At 48.4% G+C, this 18,131-nt stretch overlaps 1 protein-coding gene across 3 annotated transcripts in view; it reads right to left on the reverse strand.

Annotated features, from left to right (window-relative positions):
- The window catches only part of malt3 (MALT paracaspase 3), a 156,521-nt gene that overhangs the window by 95,588 nt on the left and 42,802 nt on the right, over positions 1-18,131 (reverse strand). For all 3 annotated transcript variants that reach the window (XM_085972197.1, XM_085972196.1, XM_085972195.1), the window contains 2 exons: positions 18,010-18,131; positions 2,666-2,801 (listed from right to left, as the gene is read on the reverse strand). In XM_085972197.1, the coding sequence (XP_085828323.1) occupies positions 2,666-2,801; positions 18,010-18,131 (258 nt within the window). The remainder of the gene's footprint in view (positions 1-2,665; positions 2,802-18,009) is intronic.

Raw genomic sequence — 18,131 nt, forward strand, 5'->3', positions numbered from 1 at the left:
GATGACAATTCATCGGTCAAAAATTTGACAGATGAAACGTCATATGCTGACGTTCACTGTAACCGGCTTTCCCTTACTTGGCCTGCTAAGCCCGCTGGGTTGGCCAGAAGTTGATGGAGGCGGGACTAAAACCCAACACGTGGGAGTCCCGCCTCCAACGCGCCCCCATTGGCAAAATCCAGCCCAACATTTCAGGTCGATGACCTTCGAAATGTTAACTGTTTCTCGCTCCACTTATTATAATGCATACATAGTAATATTAGACCATTAAAACCAAGTATATTAATGTGTAAACATACAGTATATGGAGTCTCCACCTGAAAAGTCAACCTATCCCTTTATATATTGATGGAACGACAATGTATTTCCAGCATTTTCTGTTTTTAATCACAGGAGCATTGTGTCCTAGTAGCACAGCATTGTATATAATACGCACACACCCATATATACATGGCGGCTATATCAAATCAAATGATGAAGAAACAATAACCCTGCAGACCGGGCATGAAGCTGGCAAATGAATTTCAATATAAAACGTGAGGTGGTGCATTTTGGTAGGAAGAATAACAAGGCCAGATACTGCTTGGATAATAAGAGTCTAAATGGGGTAGAGGAGCACAGGGATCCAGGCGTACATATTCACAAATCACTAAAAGATGTGACGCAGGTTAACAAGGCCATAAAAGATGCAAACCGTGCACTGGGGTTCATTTCTAGAGGGATAGAGTTGAAAAGCAGAGGAGTTGTGTTAAACTTGTATCAAACCTTGGTTAGACCACACTGTGTGTTGTGCACAGTTGCGCTCTCCATATTATAAAAAGGATACAGCAGCACTGGCGAAGGTGCAAAATGATTCACAAGGACGATACCAGAACTGAGAGGATATACTCATCAGGAAATGCTGAGCGGGCTGGGGCTCCTTTCTCCAGAAAAGAGAAGGCTGAGGGGTGACCTGATTGAGGGCCTTAAAATTCTGAAAGAGTTTGATAGGATAGACGTAGAGAAAATGTTTCCACTTGTGGTGGGAGTCCAAAACTAGGGGCCATAAATATATAATAGTCACTAATAAATCCAATAGGGAATTCAGGAGAAACTGGAACGCACTACCACAAGGAGTAGTTGAAGCAAATAGCATAGATGCATTTAAGGGGAAGCTAGATAAGCATATGAGGGAGAAAGGAACAGAAGGTTATGCTGATAGGGTGAGATGAAGGGAGGTGGGTGGAGGCTCGTGTGGAACATAAACACCAGCATAGACCTGTTGGGCCGAATGGGTTCTTTCTGTGCTTTAGACTCAATGTGACCCAACTAGAGATAGTGGCTCAACTTACTCAAAAATAACACTCATTGAACGGATCCTTGATGTGGTTCCAGGTGCCCAACATAAGGGGCCCACTGGAGGTAAAGGAAGGGACTGTAGCGATGTCAGAATGGAGAATGAGATGCCAAGGCAAGAACTAACCAGCTTGGAGGACAGGAAGGAAGGAAACAGAAATAAAGGAAGGACAGACAAGCGAACATCGAGATGTAGCAGGACAGAGAACATGAGTCTGGGGCATGGCTAGAGAGGTCGAAGGATTGACTTAGGGCCGGACAAATTCGAAGGGAGTTACCCTGAAGTTGCAAAGACCCCCTGGACTTTTTGGGGGGAATTTTCCCAGCCCTGAGGAGGTGGGACTGCCGGCAAAATGACAGAAACTGGGAGCGGGTACCGACCCCGCTCCCAACCTGCCTCCGTGCCATCTTCCCGGGAGGCGGGTCCCCGAGTCGTGCAGGGACCCGTCTCCTCGAGGCGGGAAGGGGATTGGAGCCAATTTACTGCCCATTAACAGGTAGCCAACAGGCAGTTTTGAGGCTTTTCCCCATTTTATTGTGGGCTTCCCGATGGCTGCGAACCTCGCCAGGGTCAGCGAGGCGAGCCGTGGGTCTGCGGGGGTGAGAGGGGTCGACATGTTAGATGTAGAGGTGAGTGATGGGTGCAAGTGTGGACAGGTAAGTATGAGAGGTGTGTGTAAAGTTTTTATAAAAGTTTCCTTACCTTTGTTTCTTCCTGCAGGCTTCAACCCTTAGGGATCCGGAGGTGCCTCAACTCAACGGCAGAGATGACAGAATGGCTGCTGCATTCTCAGATGCTGCAGCCGTCTGCTTTCCGCTGAGGAGAGAGGTCTTGGTGAGCCTTTGTGCAAGGGCTCACCTTAGAACAGAGATTGTCAGTGTTTGACAGCTTCTCAAAGCTGTCAAACGCTGACAATTCATCTGTCAAAAATTTTTCAACAGATGAAGAGTCATACACTGACTTCATCTGTCACCGGTTTACCCTTAATTGGCTGGTAGGGCGGGCTTAACAAGGCTAATCAAGGGAAAATAGCGTGGGTTTGTCAGACGTCGCTGGGGGCGGGACTAGAACCCGGAAGGCAGCAGTCCCGCCCCCAACTCGTCTCGGCAGGTAAAACCCAGCCCTTTGTGTGGGAAAATGGAGCATGGTGCAAATTGCCCGAAAGGCAATAGTTTTTTGCCCCCCCCCCAAAACATAAGAAGCAAAGCAAATCAAAAAAGACAAAGATTCTCGTTACAAGAAGCAGGAACAACAACAAATGATCTCAATGTTTATAAACCAGACATTAAGCCCTACGTGATGACCAATTAAAAGTGAAGGAGCCATTACCAGTGTTGATAAAATGAACTTTGACCTTTGCCCAGCTGCTGAATACAGATCGGTTCTGCTGATCATTCACTCGGCACACGTAGACTCCGCTTTTCCCCTCATTAACGAGCAGCACCGACTGAATGGCCCCGGCGACCTGTAACCAACATTAAAAAACAGCTCAAAAAAAGTAGATCCTTCAAAAGACCAACTCCCGGCACCGTCAACACGGCAAGGGGCTTTCAACAGGTCAAGAGGATAGACCAGATCTGAAAAGGTTCCCCTGGTTAACCTCAAGTGCAGGCTTTTAAACCTCAAATTTAAAATGGCAATATGATGCCATCACCAAGCCAATCGCTTCCTCTTGCGCCCCCCCTTTGTCCAAATCTGCGATGGTAGAGGAGGACCGTTCTCAACGTACGTTACTCCTCAAAGTAATAGGGTTCACAGCATTGAATGTAGATGTGCAGAGATTTATTAAGCATACCTTACTTTCAATAACTAAACACACACTTAACAGCAACACTTATGATAAAACCTTTTTAGCCGGGAATGTCAAAACACGTCATAGTTATAAGCTCGGTGAACTTGGCTGGTCAGACCTTCGAGTTCCCAAAGAATTTGTCCCAACACCCACTCTTTATAGCCTTTTACACCACTGGTACAGTTGGCATGTTCCATAGCATTACCCAATACACAGTTATCATTCAAGACCGATTTACTGGCCTTTGCAGCCACAGACCCTGCGCCAACTCCCTTTTAATTGACTCATACTCCCTAACTTTCCTGATCTATGGTCTTCCTCAGGAATATCTTTTGGGGGAAAAATTGGGTATCGCCCATTTTGGGGCGCTAATATCGGGCCGGGCGCAAAGTTTAGTGCCCTGCGCTAATTATCGCCTCCGACTGCAAAATTGGCCTCTATCGCCCCTGGAGGTGATTGGAGCGCTAAATCAGGCGCTACACACCTCTCTTAAGGCGCAAACGTCGGGGAGTGAGGCGCTACCTCAGAATGCCACCGAAGCTCAGGCGATGTCGGTTACCATGGAAACCAGTCAGACTGGCGCCGGCCAGTTCTTAAAAGGGGAGGAGCCATCTTGCTGGCCAGCCACACCCTGCTCATTGCAGCCTTGAATCTCAGCCTGGAGAGACCTCAAAAGCAGTTGTGTTGGAAGCACTAATGGATAGGCCGAGGGAAAGAGCTCGGCGCTTAGGAACCTCAAAAGCGGTGCTGAAGGCCAAACTCCTTAGGACAGCGTTAAAAACCAAAAATTTTGCCGAAAAGAAAAGGCAGGAAGCGCCCACCTGCCCCTTCCCGACTTGAAAACGTTCCCCTCTACCTGTCGTTCCTAGCGGCAGGCGCTAAGGCAGGGGGCGCGACTCAATATCCGGTCCGGGGCGTTGCATGCTTGACTGACGTCACGATCTGCGGGCGCAGGAGATTGTGGCGGTAGTGTTTAACGCCGCCGCAAAACGGCTGGTCAATTTTGCGAGCGGTGTTAAAATCGCCGCGCTCGGGCGCTAAGTTCCCAGCGCCCCGTTAGCGCCCCCCTGAATTTTTCCCCCTTTATCTTTCAAGGTCAGAGTGAACAAAGAAAGCTCGTCTATCCGCCACGGAAATGATCAGCTCACGCTCTCTGACTGTCTCCGCTTTTCATTAGGTTTTACTGTCGAAACTGACCATTGCTTTTCACACAACTTGCATTTATATAGCGCCTTTTACGCAGTAAAAAACTTGGTTCCTTCCCGCGGGGGACCTGACTGAGCATTATTTGATGCTCCCTCTTACCGAGTACTGAGCTTGCCGGGGAAACGCAGAGAGTGAATTTGCAGTCTGGCCTCACTGCACAGAAATTGAGCTGAATTCAACATTATTACAGGGTTTGTTGACTGGATTCTTTAAGAAAGAAAGACTTGCATTTCTATAGCGCCTTTCACGACCACCGGACGTCTCAAAGCGCTTTACAGCCAATGAACTACTTTTGAAGTGGAGTCACTGTTGTAATACGGGAATGGTCTAATCCACTCACTCACCATCATGAGCCGGTGAGCACTATTCAGAGTACGTGACCTAAACTAAGCAGCCTTCAAAGTCAACATATTGCAGTTACAACAAATTGGGTCAATGAAACCCCCTCACCAGTACTGTAGGTATTCGGGTTCACCGATGTAGGTATTGAACGAATGCCTACTTAATAATCGAGTTCGACTTCAGGAGAAACAATCAAATAGTTCTTTAATGCAGGAACAGATGAATACAAGCAGCTTGCCAAGATCGGTACAGGAGAGCTATACAGTAGGTCTTAGCCAGACGGAGACGCCACGAGGACTGAGTAGGCAGTCCCGTGGATTGCGTGATGACGTCATCGCGTTCTTCCTGCGCTTGGGTAGTCATGTGACTTGCGTGATGACATCATCGCGTTTGCCTGTGCTTAGGACGGTCACGTGACTTGCGACGTGACGTCATCGCGTTTACCCGGCACCGCAGCTGGCCGTTGCGGCCGAAGTCGCGGGAGCGGGAGGCCGATCTGGGCCGACGATTGACGCGGGAGGCCAATCTGGGCCGGCTCGCGTTTACCCGCGTCATCGAGTTCACCCGCATCATCGCGTTCGCCCACGTCATCGCGTTCGCCCGCGTCATCACATTCGCCCGCGTCATCGCGTTAAAGAGAATTATATCCGGTAAGTAAGGGACACTCGGTGGTACCGCTACAGTACCACATTAACTCCAGTTGTCAAAGTTAAAGGTTACATTGATAGTACATAGAAACATAGAAGATAGGAGCAGGAGTAGGCCATTCGGCCCCTCGAGCCTGCTCCGCCATTTAATGAGATCATGGCTGATCATCCAAATTCAGTACCCTGTCCCTGCTTTCTCCCCATATCCCTTGATCCCTTTAGCCTTAATATATCTAACTCCTTCTTGAATATATTTAATGAATTGGCCTCAACTGCCTTGTGTGGTAGAGAATTCCACAGGTTCATCACTCCCTGGGTGAAGAAATTCCTCCTCATCTCAGTCCTAAATGGCTTACCCCTTATCCTTAGACTGTGACCCCTGGTTCTGGACTCCCCGACCATCGGGAACATCCTTCCTGCATCTAGTCCTGTCAGAATTTTATAAGTTTCAATGAGATCCCCTCTCATTCTTCTAAACTCCAGCGAGTATAAGCCTAATCGACCCAATCTCTTCTCATACGTCATTCCTGCCATCCCAGTACTACTAGGGCCAGAGGATGGAAGGGTTTCCTGAGCTATGCTGGACAAGCCTCTGTAATAAAAGGCCAACTTTCCTGTCGAGCTTGGGCGAGCCTCTTTAAGCAGGTGGTCTCGGGGCTTGTTTGTCCAACACCAGGTTCTGAGTGCCCAATCTAGACTCACACTCCAATGTTATACTTAGGGAGGCTCCACGAAGAAAGAACTTACAATAAATCACCTTTCACATACTCAGGATGTCCCAAAAGTGAATTACAACCTAGCTGCTTCCAACCCATCACTGGTTATTGGAAGGGGCACCTTTGGGAAGGGGCGTCAGCCGCTGAATTTCCCCTTCGTGTCTCCCTCTTTGCATATTGTTGGCCGACTCTTGGAAGATGACGGGTTGGCTTAGGTGAGGCAAGGAGAAGGGAGCTTGGCAAGGTTTGAGCAAGGGCCACGACTCCAGTCCCAAGCCCAGTTGTCAGCGCAACCACTCGGAGTTGCGGCAGTGTCACTCCATCATCCGATAAAAGTAAAAATGGCAGCATTGCACAGGAGCAGCAAAATGAAGGAGATGGTGGAAACGATTCAACTTTTCAATGGAAAACCGCACGTGAAAAGCGATTGGAGAAGATAACAGAGGGCTCGCTTCGTGCTCCCAGCAGGGCAGTACAGGTCAGAGAGACAGGACTACCATGTTGATGTCCTACCTGGCCAATGCTCCCTTTGGCAGTGACTTCCCTACAGGCAACAAATATGAGATAAATGACCAGCTGATCTGTTCTGGTGCTGTTGGCTGAAAGATAAATGTTTGCCAGGACTGCGAGAGAGCTCCTCTGCTTTACATCCAATAGTGGCGCGGGATCTTCTGGCCTAGAAATTCGAAGGGGCCGCGCCCATTTTTCAGGCTCTGAATGGATGCCCTACACCAATATGGCACTGCCCGCCATATTGGTGTAGGCAAAAATATGGTCATCCGAGGCCCGTGCCTGAAATAGGTGCGAGACCCTCTACAAATAAGGAGCCTAATGTCTGTTTGAGGCCCTCAATGCAAAATTGGGTTGCACTGAACGCCAGCGCTGGGCTGACTGCGTTCAGGAAAGCAAGGTCTACATGCAGCCTAACGGGTGGTCCTTAAAGGGACCACTGCAGGCAGCCACCAAAAAGGTATGTTTGTAAAAAAAAAACAGGGAACTTTCGATTTACCGGCACCTAAATAACCGGAAATCTCGGTTAACCGGCAAAATTCAGGAGTAGGTTCAGGTAAGTTTTACTTCATATTGTACTTGCCTTCCTCGATCTGTTGCTGTGCAAGGGTGTGGCTGCAGCTGTTGCTAAGCTACAGAGATGCTTGGAACTTGTGGCCATTGTTCTGAACCTGTTGCTAAGCAACAGGGTTTGTTGCTTTATACAGAGCTCTGAGCTCCGTATCTTTTACTATAGCGTTCGGTTATCCGGAATTTTTGATGAACCGGCACCACGTCGGTGCCGGATAAAAAAAAGTTTCCTGTACTTGCCTGAATGTAGAGCCCTCTCCTGAGCCCGCATGAAAATCGTGGGCTGCTACTGGCCACCTCTCGCACACACCCCCGCCCCCCCCCACACCCACCACCCACTGCGGCCTCAACCAGCCCCCAGTGTTCCAGTCGGCTGCTCTCCTCCACTTCAGTCCGGCTCTTGCCAGTCAGCCCCCCTGCCATAAGGCAAACCACCAATTAAAGCAGAGAGAAAATACTGGAGCCAGAGAGCATCAAAAGGAAGAGATGGGTTAACGTTTCTGGTGTAGGCCTTTCCTCACTCCTCCCTCGGGTGGTAATGGACTGATTTACAGGTTGCTTACTGTCATTCTCCAGCCCTGGACTGTCTCGTACCTGCTTTATTGGAGTCGGCGGGGAGGAAGGTGAAAAGCTGGACAACTTTTTCCGAGACTGCTGAAAAGGAATTTTTTAAAAAAGTGTGGAGGATGGAACATGGCAAGGTCTACCTAAGAGGTAAACATAACTCGGGACAAACTCAGCGGGTGTTCGAACTGAGGGGGCATTTCGGGGGGGGGGGGGGTGAGGCTAGTGCGGGAGGACACAAAATACCGGGAATTAGAAGAGGGGATGTTTGTTTCAATAATTTATCTTTCACCCTTCCAGTCAGTCAACCTGCTGACTTACCTATAATTAAGTGTTACCACATCAAAAGAGATTGTTTATGTACTTAGAAGGTCTTAAGATAACAAATGCGGGAAGCTGTGCTGATCTGTACAACCGCAGTAATTCAGAAAAGGTCATCAGACTCTCAAGCTTGTTCCTAGTATTGTTGTTACTCTTCACATGGCATAGTTTCGCATTATTTCCAAATTATTGACTTTATATTGCCCCATCGCATTGGGTCTGCCCAGGTGCCATGGCTCAGTGGGTAGCACTCTCGTCTCTGTGTCAGAAGATCGTGGGTTCAAGTCCCACTCCAGAAACTTGAGCACAAAGTCTAGGTGGACAGGCGGACTGAGGGAGTGCTGCACTGTCGGAGGTGCCGTCTTTCGAATGAGACATTAAACCAAGGCCCTGTCTGCTCTCTCAGGTGGATGTAAAAGCTCCCAGAGCACTATTTCAAAGAACAAGGCAGTTCTCCCTGGCCAATTTTTGTCCCTCAACCAACATCACTAAAACAGATTATCCGGTCATTATCACACTGCTGTTTATGGGAGCTTGCTGTGTGTAAATTGGTTGCTGCGTTTCCTACATTACAACAGCGACTACACTTCAAAAGTACTTCATTGGCTGTAAAGCGCTTTGGGACGTCCTGAGGTTGTGAAAGGTGGTATATAGATTTTTAAAATTAATTTCTTACTCCAGTCTTTCTCATCACCTGACCGAGAAGGCAAGCACGCAACCTGCTCTCAAATCTTTGCCCCTCGCTGATCGGCCACTAAGTGTTTGCAGGCCTCAGTCAAGACTCCCACCTCAGGAGGGGGGGTCCCCGACTCGCGCAGGGACCCGTCTCCTCGAGGCGGGAAGGGGATTACAGCCAATTAACTGCCTGTTAACAGGTAGTTAACAGGCAGTTAAGAGGCTTATCCCCATTTTACCCACACACGTGCGGGCTTCCCGACGTCGGGAAACCCCGCCAGGGTCAGCGAGGCGAGCAGTGGGTCTGCGGGGGTGAGAGGGGTCGAAAAGTCCGCTGTGGTGGTGAGTGACGGGTGCAAGTGTGGACAGGTAAGTATGAGAGGTGAGTGTAATGTGTTAGAAAAAATTTACTTACCTTTGTTTCTTTCTGCAGGCTTCAACCCTTGGGGATCCGGAGGTGGCTCATCTCAATGGCAGAGATGACAGAATGGCTGCTGCATTCTCAGATGCAGCAGCCATCTGATTTCTGCTGAGGAGAGAGGTCTTGGTGAGCCTTCAGTGCAAGGGCTCACCTTAGAACAGAGATTGTCAATGTTTGACAGCTTCTCAAACGCTGACAATTCATTGACAGATGAAACGTCATACGCTGACATCCTCCGTCACCGGCTTTCCCTTAAGTGGTCGGCTAAGCCCGCAGGGTGGGCTTAACAAGGTCAATCAAGGGAAAATAGCGTGGGTTGGCCGGACGTCGTTGGGGGGGGGTGGGACTGAAACCCGACAAGCAGCAGTCCCACCCCCAATGCGCCCCCATTGACAAAATCCAGCCCATAGTAACATTAGGAACAGGAGTAGGCCATTCAGCCCCACCTAACAATTTATCATATTGCTGTTTGTGGGATTTTGCGGTGTGAAAATTGGCCGTCGCAAAACAACAGTGGCTGCACTTCAGAAGCAATTCACTGGCTGTGAAACACTTTGGGATGTCCAAGGTTGCTCTCTAAATGCGAGTCATTTCTTTTAAATTTGTTTATGTAAATTTTAATTCATATCCATTGGGGTGACATCACATCACCAAAAGCGTTGCCACAAGTTAAGTTTAATTGTTGTATATCGCCTTTTCTTTCATGAGTAATCATGATATCATTGGGAGATTCCACTCGTTACTATGCTGAGGCGGGGGGAGAATGAGCTTCACAAAGGCCAACTGAGGCCGACAATCAAAGCAACTTGCCAGCTCACGAGTAACACTGGGGTGCGCAACCCCCCATTCTTCAGTGGATTTGTTCCTCCACCTCCAATTCTTCCTGTTTCCTCCAGCATGTTTCTCTCTATCTCCCAACCCTCAGCATGCTTTTCTCTCCATCACTGAACCTTCAATGCTCTTGTTTCTCTCTCTCTCTCTCATTCTTTCTGTCACAGTTTCTTTCTGTGCTTTCTTGTTACTGTAATCCTCTATGCCCTAACTTAGCTCCTTCCGGTCCAAATAATTACTTTCTCATGTAGTATGACGGTCAACCTTATTCTCGTTTTGAATTCATTGGAGGTTGCGATGAACTTCAAAGAACTCTTCTTTTTCCAAGGATATTAAAAAGTTCACTAAGAAGGGAAGGAAAAGGGAGGGGGAATTTTGTGTGTCCAAAAGACAGAAAGAACAGCACTTTTCACATTCTCAGGACGTCCCAAAGCACTTCACAGCCAATCAAGTACTTTTGAAGTGTAGTCACTGTTGTAATGTAGGAAATGTGGAAATCAAATTGAACACAGCAAGATCCCACAAACAGAAATGAAATAAAATGACCAGATAATCTGGGCTATTTTTTTTTGGAGTGTTGGTTGAGGAATAAATGTTGGCCATGACCCCAGGAGAACCTCCCTGGCTCAAATAGTGCTGTGGGAGCTTTTACATCAGCCCAAGAGGTCAGACGGGGGCTGTGGTTTAACACCTCATCGGAAAGATGGCTCCTTTGACCAGCGCAGCACTTCCTCAGTACTGCAGTGTCGGCCTAGATTTTGTGCTCAAGTCTCTGGAGCTGGGCTTGAACTCATGACCTTCTGACAGAGGCGAGGGTGCTACCCACGGAGGAAAGGCACGCAGCCGTGGCTCCGTTTAACAGTCTTGATTCAATTTTTTTTTTTATAGAACACTTCAATGTCCCTGCTGCTGGGGAGACACACGCCGTGGCCCAGAAATTCCGTTCGCAGCCCTCCCGCAGGTGGAGGGCCGCGATTTGGGAAAAAATCTGCGCCTGGACCGGAAGGCTCCCGGGAGGCGCAGAATCCTGTTCCTGGGCTTCTTCACACTGCCGGTGCGCAGGGCCCGCGTATCCCAGGGGCGCAGGTAGTTCGTAGCGTCCCTGGGATCACGTGGGCCATGGGGAGCCAATCAGAGCACAGAATCTCCATTCATAGATTTGACAGGAAGACCTGTCAAATCTATGAATAGAGATCAGCCCCAAAACATCACTAAAACTTCAAATACATTTTTTTTTTAAATCACATTTTTAAAAATGACTATCAAATTACATAAATTAACTATTTTAAACAAAAATTTAAATTAAAAAAAATTGAAGTTTTTAACAGGGCTAAAAATAAACTTACCTTTCTTTAAAGTATTTTAAAATGATAAATCAGTGGAAAATTTATTTTTATTTTTATTTTTTTTAAACTTACTTCAACTGTTAGCCTGGTAAAAGCAGGCCTTGCGCCTACTTTTCTAGGCGCTGCAGTTTCTGACTTACTTGGACTGCAGCAACTACGAAAAAAACATAAGTTCCAGCCGTACGCGCTGCCTCTCCGGCGCAGGCGTTTGACTTGTCAAGCCCTTTCTTCACAGAACGGAAGTTCCGGTTTTCAGTGCATGCGCAGTGCATGCCAAAAACCGGTACTTCCGTTGGCCCTACGGTGAGTACACAGCGCGTACACACCCGTAGGGAACGGAATTTACAGGCCTGAGGGTCTACCAGATGTCTCCAGTGAGATTGTGTAGGGGGAACCTCCCAGAGTGGCTCCAGTATCAACAGTGGGGAGAGGGGGCTTCAAACCAGGCTCTGGTTTTATAGTGTTACCCGTGGCTCACTGGGTAGCACACACACCACTGAGTCAGAAGGTTGTGGGTTCAAGTCCCACTCCAGGCACTTGAGCACATGAAGCTAGGCTGACACTCACAGTGCAGTGCTGAGGGAGTGCTGCACTGTCGGAGGTGTCATCTTAAACCGAGGCCCCGTCTGCTCTCTCAGATGGACGTGAAAGATCCCATGGCACTATTTCGAAGAAGAGCAGCGGGAGTTCTCCCCGGTGTCCTGGCCAATATTTATCCCTCAACCAACATCACTAAAAACAGATTATCTGGTCATTATCACATTGCTGTTTGTGGGATCTTGCTGTGCGCAAATTGGCTGCCGCGTTTCCCACATTACAACAGTGACCGCACGTCAAAAAGTACTTCATTGGCTGTAAAGCGCTTCGAGATGTCTGGTGGTCGTGAAAGGCGCTATAGAAATGAAAGTCTTTCTTTATATAAACAGTGGGGAGAGGGGGCTTCAAACAAGGCTCTGGAGCGGCCTTCAGTCCGGGCTGAAGCAGCACCATCGCGTCGCGTATGGTGAACAGGGTCTGAAAATGCTCCTCCATAGGAAGTCGCCTCCTTTTTATATATAAAAACAGTTCTGTTTGCCAAGTGGTGAGTAACTGTTGAGATTTTCCCAGCACTGGCACGCAGTGTTAACTAAAACTATTTTAGGAGCAATGGAACAAGTATTGCATGACCTCAGCCCCTTCTTAACTGATGTGTTGAAGGAGCCACCAGCGCAACCAACTCTTATGCAAATGATCGGTTCAGTGGTTGAGCGAGCGATAAAAGTAAAAAGAAAACTGAATAGCAAACAGTTTGAAGCCAAAAGGGAAATGACAGATGAGCATTTGAGTGTTCATCATCTTCACTGCTGCCAAATCCGCTGCAGCTCGGATGACTTCAGCCTGAACTTCCTCTCCAGTTCCTGTGCACGTGCTCAGCTCATGCGTTGGTTGAGCAGGAGACACAATTGTGACCGAGGAAATCTGCAACGGAACGCACGGACTAAAACACCTCTAGTTCAGTTAACTTGCGAAACAGAAACCTAGATTTTTCTGACTGGCGTTGCTTTAACACTGGCATTAACCCTTTTTTGTTTCAACCAGTTAATACCAGCGTTTAAATGATGCCTATTGGAAGATCTAGGCTAGAAGGTCAAAGGTTTGGGGCTGGCCTCGATTGGGTTGATTAAGAGGCAAGAAGCTCCAATAGCGTAGCTGGGGGTATGTTGTGTGCCTGGAGGTGGTCAGCAGAATGATGGCAATGTCCTCACATATTTTACAGGTGACCGGTTTTGTTCACTAGGCCACTGGGGAGGAGTTCTTGGTACCGACAGTCTGCGTATCAAGTGCTCAAAACTCACCCTGGTCACCTGGCTCATGGCCACATGATGACTACCGTTCTCGAGAGTGGGATGACAATCCCTCGGCAACAGGAGGTTGGAAGTGAGTAGATTCAGTCATCCAATACCCAGGCGGGGCAGGTCCACGGTATTCAAGGGTAGCTTGATGAATGATCATCGTAGGGGGTAGACCTGTCACCAAGGCGCTGAAATTGTGCCCCGTCATGAGGCACTGGTATTTGCTTTCACAACAAAACATGCACGATTCTGTTCCAGTGCTGCCGACGGTCTCTCAAGCTTTGCCATTCTTTTAATACGGTCATTGATGTAAGAAAACTACTAGGCACTTGGTCAGAGTATTAAACAAGGCTTTAATCGACTGTTTCACAACATGGCAGTCTAGTTATCCTTCACTAGTTCCTGTTTACAAAATGTCCCTGAGCAAGCTGGGCCCGTGCCCAAGTATTTATACTCTCCCTGGACAGCGCCACCAGCAGGCCGCCCAGTATATTTCATAAGTCATTTCTACATGAATGGCCCGATTTATGTCAGTCATTAATGAAGATGTGTTGAATGTGAGTGACAGTGCATCTTCTGCTTATGCTATCTCACAATCATGTCAAGGAAACATAGAAACATAGAAGATAGGAGCAGGAGTAGGCCATTCGGCCCTTCGAGCCTGCTCCGCCATTCAATGAGATCATGGCTGATCATCCAAATTCAGTACCCTGTCCCTGCCTTCTCCCCATATCCCTTGATCCCTTTAGCCTTAAGAAATATATCCAACTCTTTCTTGAATATATTTAATGAACTGGCCTCCACCGCCCTCTGTGGCAGAGAATTCCACAGGTTCACCACTCTCTGGGTGAAGAAATTCCTCCTCATTTCAGTCCTAAATGGCTTACCCCTTATCCTTAGACTATGACCCCTGGTTCTGGACTCCCCGGCCATCAGAAACATCCTTCCTGCATCTAGTCTGTCCAGACCTGTTCTGGCCTCGGGCAAGTGAATGCCCTATTAGAGTAGGGTAGTCCGGACAGCAGGAAGCTTACCCGTTCTCTGTGCTGGTTAAACTGCTGCAGAATCCCTACGCACACTTAGGTATCTCCAGGCCTTGGCACTTGCCAGCCTGCACCAACGTCCATGGGCTGGATTTTCTCAGCCCCGGGTATGGAGGTAGGACTACCGGAAAAGTTGCAGAATTTGGGGGCAGGTGATAAACCTGTCCCCAACCCGCCTCCGTGCCCTCTTGCCAGGAGGCGGATAGCCGTCCAGCCGCGGGTCCCGTCTCCTTGGAGGCGGGAAGGGATTAAAGCCTATTAACTGCCTGTTAACAGGTAGTTAACAGACAGAAAACAGGATTATCCCCATTTTTCATGCTGAAGTGCGAGCTTCCCGACCTGGAGGAACCCCGGCGAGGTGTAGGAGGTCTGTGGGGGGGCGGAGGGGTCTGAAAGTACGATGTAGAGGTGAGTGATGGGTGCAATTGTGGAGTGGTAAATATATGTAAAATGTTAGAAAATGTTAACTTACCTTTGTTTTGACCTACAGCCTTCAGCCGCTGTGGAGCCGGAGTCCCCGACATCTCCATTGTAGAGATCACAGATTGGTTGTTGCATCCTCCGATCCAACAGCCAGCTGATTTCTGCAAAGTTGAAAGGTTTGATGAGTCCTGAACAAAAAGGACTCATCAAACTACAGAGAATGTCAGTGTTTGACAGCTTCACAGAGCTGTCAAACGATGACTTTTCTTCTTTCAAAAATGCTTGACAGATGACACGTCAGACGCTGACGTGCTTTATCACGGACTTCCCCCTAATTGGCCTGCTGAGCCTGCTGGGCGGGCTTAACAAGGTCAATCAGGGGAAATTCCCGCTGGTTGGCCAGAAGCTGATGGGGGCGGGACTGAGACCCAGCAAGCAGCAGTCCCACCTCCAAAAGCTTCCCATTCAGAAAATCCAGCCCTATGTGTACTCACAACATTTCCTTACCTCTGATACTAACCAGTGTCCCATTGCATCCTTCGCACCACTTCTGCAGTGGTCATCCAAACACCAACAGAACAACAGACCCACAGCACGCCTCACTTACCCTGACGGGGTCCCCTGACGTCAAGAATTCCGCAGCAGAAGTCAAAAAGAGCCTCTTAACTGCTCGTTAATGGGCAGTTAAGTGGCTATAATCTTCTTCCCACCATTAGGTGTCGGGTCCCTGCGCAAATCGGGGATCCAACTCCTGGAAGATTAGTTGGAGGCGGGTTTGGGACCTGCTCCCATTCTTTGGGATTTTCCCAGCAGTCCCGCCTCCTCAGGGCTGGTAAAATCCAGCCCCATGTGTCCAACAACCAGCTGACCAAAATATAATAAAACACTAATACAAAAAGAAAATACTGCAGATGCCTTTTTTTCCAGTTCTGACGAAAGGTCATCGACCTGAAACATTAACTCGGTTTCTCTCTTCACAGATGCTGCCTGACCTGCTGAGTATTTCCAGCATTTTCTGTTTTTATTTATAATAAAACACTGTTGCCTTGCATAGTGAAAACATGATGAGATCGAGGCATCCAAAACGAAAAAGATTCTTGCTTAGATAAGGAGTGGAAAGTCTGACATGAAAGCGGGGCGGTGAAAGTGAACCTTTGCAAAGATTGCCAACTTCAACCTTTAACACGATAGCAAAATACTGCGGATGCTGGAAATCCAAAATAACAACAGGAAACGCTGGACAAACTCAGCAGGCCAAGGCAGCATCGGTGGAGAGAGAAACAGAGTTAACGTTTCACGTCGATGACCCTTCATCAGAACTGGAAAAAAAGGCATCTGCAGTATTTTCTTTTTGTATTAGTGTTTTATTATATTTTGGTCAGCTGGTTGTTGGACACATGGGGCTGGATTTTACCAGCCCTGAGGAGGCGGGACTGCTGGGAAAATCCCAAAGAATGGGAGCAGGTCCCAAACCCGCCTCCAACTAATCTTCCAGGAGTTGGATCCCCGATTTGCGCAGGGACCCGACACCTAATGGTGGGAAAAAGAGTTCCAGATTTCCACTACCGTTTGTTTAAAGAAATGCTTCCCGACATCAACTCTGAACGGCCCAAGTTCTAATTTTAAGGTTATGCCCCCCCTTGTCCCGGACTCCCCCAAGGGAAGTCATCTCTAGGTTCAGCTGTTCATGTTCCCCTGGCCAGTCACTCTCCATAAATCTCAGCACATCCAAAACTTTGCTGCCCGTATCCTATCCCGCACCGAGTGCTGCTCACCCATCACTCCAGTCCTCACTTTCCTCACAACTATGTCTATTGTATGGCGACTCCAGCTGGTAGAATGGTCAGACTCAAGTCTGCATAAAACACCAGAGAAAACCAATGAAAGCAAGCACAGTTTTATAGACACGGGCATCATCCTCGGACAAAATCTCTGTACAGGAAACTTTTTTATCCGGCACCGACGGGACCAGCGTGGTGCCGGTTGATCAAAAAGTCTGGATTACAGAGAAGTATACTTACCAAGGTACAAGAGCCCCGTACACAGCCACAGGTGCAGGAGCCCCGGTTACACGACACTTGTGCAGGAGTCCCTGTTGCACGGCCACAGATCCAGGAGTCCCTGTTGCACGGCCACAGGTGCAGGAACCCCGGTTACACGGCCACAGGTGCAGGAACCCCGGTTACACGGCCACTAATATAGTAAAAGTTACCTGAACCTACTCCTGAATTTTGCCGGTTAAGAGAGATTTCCGGATATTTAGGTGCCAGTTAAAAGAAAGTTTCCTGTACTAGCGCACAGATACTGCCTCAAATCATTTCAAACTGTTTAAGCTCTATATAGCACCGGGATTTAGGAGGTCATTTCCCGGTTTTGTGCTCCAGGGAGCACACATTGAATACTGGGCCGCACGGGATTGCGCGCCAATTAAGTTGCCCGCCCCAATTTCCCAGCCGTTAATTTAAACGGACGGTGAGCCGGGCGGACAGTCGCGTGACCCTTCGTGCCCATGCAACGTAGGAAACGTAGATGGTCTGGTCATTTATCACAACTGCTGTCTGTGGGATCTTGCTATGCACAAAAAAGTGGCTGCCGTGGTTCCCACATTGCAGCAGCAACTGCACTTCACCAAAGTGCTTCATCAGCTGTGAAGCGCTTTGGGACGTCCGGAGGTCGCGAAAAGCGCGAAATAAACGCAAGGCTGTCTTTCCTTTTACAAAAACGATACCACCAAAGTACTCCATTGCGAAACGGTAGGGTGCTTGGAGGATGTGAAGAGGGTTAGTTAAAAAGCTCTGGTTTAACGAGATGCGAATTATTTCTCCTGAGTGTTCCCCTGTACTCTGCCTTCAATGCAGGTCGGGCCAGATTGGAGTTTATAACCGGAAATCTTTGTTAACCGGCAAAATTCAGGAGTAGGTTCAGGTAAGTTTTACTTCATATTAGTGGCAGTTCCTGGATCTGTGGCTGTGTAACTGGGGTTCATGCACTTGTTGCTAAGCAACAGGGACGCTTGGTCTGTGGCCGGAGTTCCTGCACATGTTGCTAAGCAACAGGGAAGCCTGGATTTGTTGCTGTGTACGGAGCTCTCGTACCTTTTAACTATACCTCTCTATAATCCGGACTTTTTGATAAACCGGCACCACGCTGGTCCCGTTGGTGCCGGATAATAGAGTTTCCTGGAGTTGGAATGATGGCCACAATGGACAAGTGTGTCCTGACTCTGCATCTCCACAAGCCTGGTGAGGAGAATAAGATTGGGGGCACAAGTGGATTTGCACTGCGGGCGGGATTGGGACTTTCACCTCAGACACTGGCGGAAGAGATCATTTGATTCACTCAGGATATAAGCAGAGTAAATAAAAGGTATTTAAACAATCAGACAGCGGTCTACCGTCTTTGAAGACACTCCCAAGCCCAACAATGCTGCTTACCTCCTTCTTGCTTTCAAACCACTGGTACTGCAGCGGGGTAGATCCAATGGCAGCACAATGGAGAGTAACAGGGCACCCAGCTGGGACAGAGGCACACTCTGGCTGCTTCGTGATCACAATAC

This window comes from Somniosus microcephalus, chromosome 32, assembly GCF_052327205.1.
Source record: "Somniosus microcephalus isolate GS21.2 chromosome 32, FLI_Smic_1.0, whole genome shotgun sequence".
Classification (NCBI taxonomy): domain Eukaryota; kingdom Metazoa; phylum Chordata; class Chondrichthyes; order Squaliformes; family Somniosidae; genus Somniosus; species Somniosus microcephalus.